Here is a 4,312-nt window from a genome sequence, read left to right on the forward strand (position 1 = left end):
TCCCCAGCGCCCTCCCATCAGCTCCTGGGTCCCCAGACGCCCTGTAACATGCCGCCTGGTGTTTATTAAACACCTGGAGTGCGTTGGGTTGTGTGGCGTGGTGGGGGGGCTCTGGGGGGTGCTTTCTGATGGGATTCTCGTGTTCAGTGAGAGCCTGGGTAATGAGGTACAGAAGGTTTTTGCTGTCTTGGAGTTTACGTTCTGGGGGGGTGGGGAGACAGACGATGAAGTAGCAAGATAACTTCCACTAGGGAAGGGCGCTAGGAACCGGGGGCTACTTTGGGTAGACTAGCCGGAAAAGGCCCTTGTCCGGGCGGGACGGATGAGTGGGTGAATAAATAACTTCCTCAAAGAGGCCTTCCTGGGCCAGTACTTCTCAAACCGTAGACCTTGGACTACCCTTATCGGGATTACTTGAGCGTCCTTGTTAAAAATGTGAACCCACCTAAGGGATCGGAAGCGCTTGCGTGTAGGACTCAGGTGTCTGTATTTTTATCAAGCTCTGCAGGTGATTCTGATGTTTCGTTGAGAACTAGTGGTCTAGCCCCAGCCACATACTGGTCATCTGGGGGTGTCTTTGAAATGCAGGATTTAGTTGTTAGGTCTGGGGTTGGGCCTGAAAGTCTCCATTTCTAGCAAATGTCCTCCTGATGTAGATGTAGCTATCACCCTTGACTTTCACTGTTTCCTTCTCGTCCTTAACCTTCCTAGTTCTTTGAATTAAATGCTTCTCAGCAACATACTCATTTCCTCTCCACTCTCTTGCATCTGTGCAGACATTTGCAGGTTTAACGAAGGAAGGAAAAGTCTCAACCCACAGTGCTATTAAATCTGTTTTGCTGTTTAGTAGGATCTCTGGTTTGAACTGCAGGGATCTTGTGCGGGTCGTCTGGACATGTGACTCCTGAACTCAGCTGCAGGCCAGAATCGCCTGAGAAGCAGTCTTCTTGCGGCTTTCTCCAGAATTTCTGGATCAGAATCATGTTCCATTCTGTTATTGTTCTTCCTGAGAAGGAAAGTGCATTACGTTGGAGTGAATGTCTGTAGCTTCTGTTGAAGACGGTTCAATCAGTGTTCATTGGTCTGTGTGCTCTCATGCGTCTGCTGCTTGTAACTGTTAGGGAGAGTGAAGAAAGCATCAGAGCGTGTGTGAAATTCAAGGAGAATATATTTCCTTTTCTTTTTTGTCTATTATGTCTAAATTGCTGTTTGATATAAGGACTCCAGGCTCTTTAGCCTGGTCCCGTCTTCGAGGTGGAGTTATTTGATTACTTATAAAGTGGATGTGAAAGCGTGGGGCTGAAGAGTGCTTTCTGATTGGATTCTAGAGTATAAGGAGCATCTGAGTAAGAGAAATAGAGAAAGGTTTCTGCTTTCTTGGAGTTTATGTTCTACTTACTCGATAGGTTGTTGTGCCTGACTCACAGGAAGTGATTCTAACACTTCCTAAGTGTTAGAAACTATTTTTTATTACTGATCTGCTTTGTTAATGGATTGATTCAGTCCCAAAAGATGAGCGTACATACTGTGTGCCAGGCATGTTCTGGGGAGGTAACAGTGAACAAAATGGGACTAAGCTCTTCCTCCTGTGGAGCTTACTTTCTTTAGAGATACTGAGCAGATAGCTGGGTATCTTGAGTCTGGGGACTCAGAAGGTAAACAAGTACAAATAATGTTATGTAAGGTGTTAAGTAAAAGAGAGATGATCTGAAAGGGGCATCTCAGCATGAATGAAATGAAGGAACAGCCACACTTCTCTTTTAGGGAGGAGCCTCATAGGTAGAGGGAACAGGAAGTGCAAAGGCCCTGTGGCAGGGGACTTGTCTGCCAGGGAAAGGGAGGAGCCCTGAATGGCTGGTGTGCAATAGTGAAGAGGAGGTCTGGTCACAGAGGCGGTCAAGATCCAATTCTGTGAGACTTTATAGGCCTATATGTGCAAGTAAGATTTTGAATTTGAGTTGAGGAACCATGAGGGGCCTATGAACCACGGACCATATATCTGACTTGTTAATGGGATCACTGGGCACAGTGTTGAAAATGGACTTAATGGGAGAAGGGTGGAAGCAGAGTGACCATTGGGGAGCCTTTTGCAAATAATTGTGGGGAGAGAAAATTGTGGTTTGATGAGGTGGGAGTAGTAACGGCTGTGAGCAGTGATTTTGAAGATAGAGCCTGTAAGATATGCTGATGGATCAGATAAGGGGTTTGAGGGAGAACCGTGTAAAAGATTGTGCTAAGACTTTAGACTTGAGCAACTGGCAGGATGGATTTGCCGTCTACTGAGATGGTGGCAGCCCAGTCCGCCGTCCGAGAGAGCGGGTTGCCGGAGATGGGGGTGGGGAAGGGAGCAGGACTTCAGTTGGGGACAGTTTAACATTGAGATGCTCTCAGATTACCAGGTGGTCAGAGTTCCAATGGAAATTTGGGGATCCTCAGCCTGTGGGTGGTACTGAAAGCCAGGAGACGGGATGAGCTCACCGAAGGAGTGAGTGTAGTTGGGAAAGAAGTGTTTCTGGGCAACCCCCATGGCAAAGGGGAAAAGAAGTGTGCCGGAGAGAAGAGGTTTCATTTGGTGTGTTGGGTTGAGATGCCTGGCAGACCTTCCTGGGGGATCCTGAGCAGGTGGTTAGAGAGCCTGGCAGTCGCAGGAGAGGGGAGGGCAGGAGATGCAAATTCGAGTTCTCTTGCTAAAGGTGTTCAGAGTCCTGGGGCCGTAGGCAGGTGTAGATGGAGACCTGCAGAGTCCATTCCAGAGTCACCCCAGACACTGAGATTGGTGGTACGCGTGAGGCTGATCAGCAAAGGCTGTTGCGATGGGACAGGAGTAAGGTGAAGACAGATCTGCGAGCTAAGCGAAGAAAGGAGTGGAAAAAGTGCAGGATCCCCTGGAATGCAGGGAATGCACGTTAGAGGAAGGCCGAGAATTGACCTTTCGGTTTAGCAACAGCAGGGGTCAGTCTGGAGCTGGGCTGGCGGTGGGGATAAAAGCCCTGTGGGAGGGAGCTTGTGGCTGCGTGAGGGAAGTGGTAGAGACTTGCAGAGCTTTGCTGTTGAAAGGGGAGGCCAGAGATGTGGTCATAGCTTGAGTCAGTTTTGGGGTAAAGAGGACCTTTTTTATTCTGAAGGCAGCAGGTGTGGAAGCTGGCTTGTACAGTGATGGAAGTGGTCCGTTAGAGAGATGATGGGGCAGGACAGGGCGGTTCAGGAGTGAAGTCTGAGTATCGGGGGAGGGGCGGGCTGCAGTGTGTGAGGTGGGGGGAAGGCCCCATGCCTGCACGTGGTATCAGGCGAGAAAACACTGCTCCCTTATCAGCCTCATTTGGATGACAAAACATGTAAAATTCTGTGTAACGTTGAGGCTTTTTCATCAGAATTTATAACCCTCATCCAGCATAACACTTGGAAGCAGGTGGATTTTTACAAATTAAAGGTGGCTCTTTTTTCTTTTCAGGCATCATGGACAAATGTAAAGAAAACAGCATCTCGGGGCCTAAGGTAAATCGAATAATCTTTAATCTCAAGTCACATTTATAAAACCCAAAGGGAGATTGGGTTTTATTTTATTATTTATTTATATTATTATTATTTTTTATTGGGGTATAGTTGTTTGAGATTGGGTTTAAAATCTAGAATTCTTTTTACCTTTACATTGGGTTGTAACTTTAGATCCCTCTACCATGTTCCTGGGTGGGAATTAGTCATTTTTCTACGCATTCAATAACACTTCGTTGCTTCTTTCACCGTAACTTTTATTTCCTCTGCTTTGTCTTACAGTTAGCTGTTTAAGTATCTGTATTGCTCCATTGCATGCAGGATAGTGATGTACGTAGTAGGTGCTTAACACTTGCCTGTACTTCCTTGCTTTCCAGAAATTAATTTCTTTGCCGTAGTTGGTTCTGCTCACGCTTTAGAGGAATGTCGAGCAGCAGTTCAGTGGGCATTTCCTGGGCATTGCAGCCAGGTTCTGTGTCGGGTGCAGGGATCACAACGGTGAAAAGCATGTGGTCTTTGACTTTAAAGAACTTAGAGCCCTTCTGGGTAGGTGTGTGAGCCAGTACCATACTATATATATATATATAACCTGAGTAATTCCTAGGAGGGGTGCTCAGTTCAGCTTGGGGTAGATTGGAATCCAGGAGGAGAGACCCCCTGGCCCTTACTTAGCATTTGATGAATATTTGTGGAGCAGTTAGGTGAATGGGTCTCTCACAGAAAGATCCTTTTAATATAAGTAATCCCTGGGTTTTTTTCCTTCTAGGAAATTAGAAGAATATAAATACTGCTTTTTTTTTTTTTTTTTTTTTGGGGGGGG

At 46.6% G+C, this 4,312-nt stretch overlaps 1 protein-coding gene across 3 annotated transcripts in view; it reads left to right on the top strand.

The window, feature by feature from the left end:
* AURKA (aurora kinase A) overlaps window positions 1-4,312 on the top strand; it is an 18,001-nt gene that overhangs the window by 239 nt on the left and 13,450 nt on the right. For all 3 annotated transcript variants that reach the window (XM_024750220.1, XM_024750218.1, XM_024750219.1), the window contains exon 2: window positions 3,452-3,495. In XM_024750220.1, coding sequence (XP_024605988.1) covers window positions 3,457-3,495 — 39 coding nt within the window. In that variant the 5' untranslated portion in view covers window positions 3,452-3,456. The remainder of the gene's footprint in view (window positions 1-3,451; window positions 3,496-4,312) is intronic.

The sequence above is a fragment of the Neophocaena asiaeorientalis genome, unplaced genomic scaffold (assembly GCF_003031525.2).
Source record: "Neophocaena asiaeorientalis asiaeorientalis breed wild unplaced genomic scaffold, Neophocaena_asiaeorientalis_V1.1 scaffold606, whole genome shotgun sequence".
Lineage (NCBI taxonomy): Eukaryota > Metazoa > Chordata > Mammalia > Artiodactyla > Phocoenidae > Neophocaena > Neophocaena asiaeorientalis.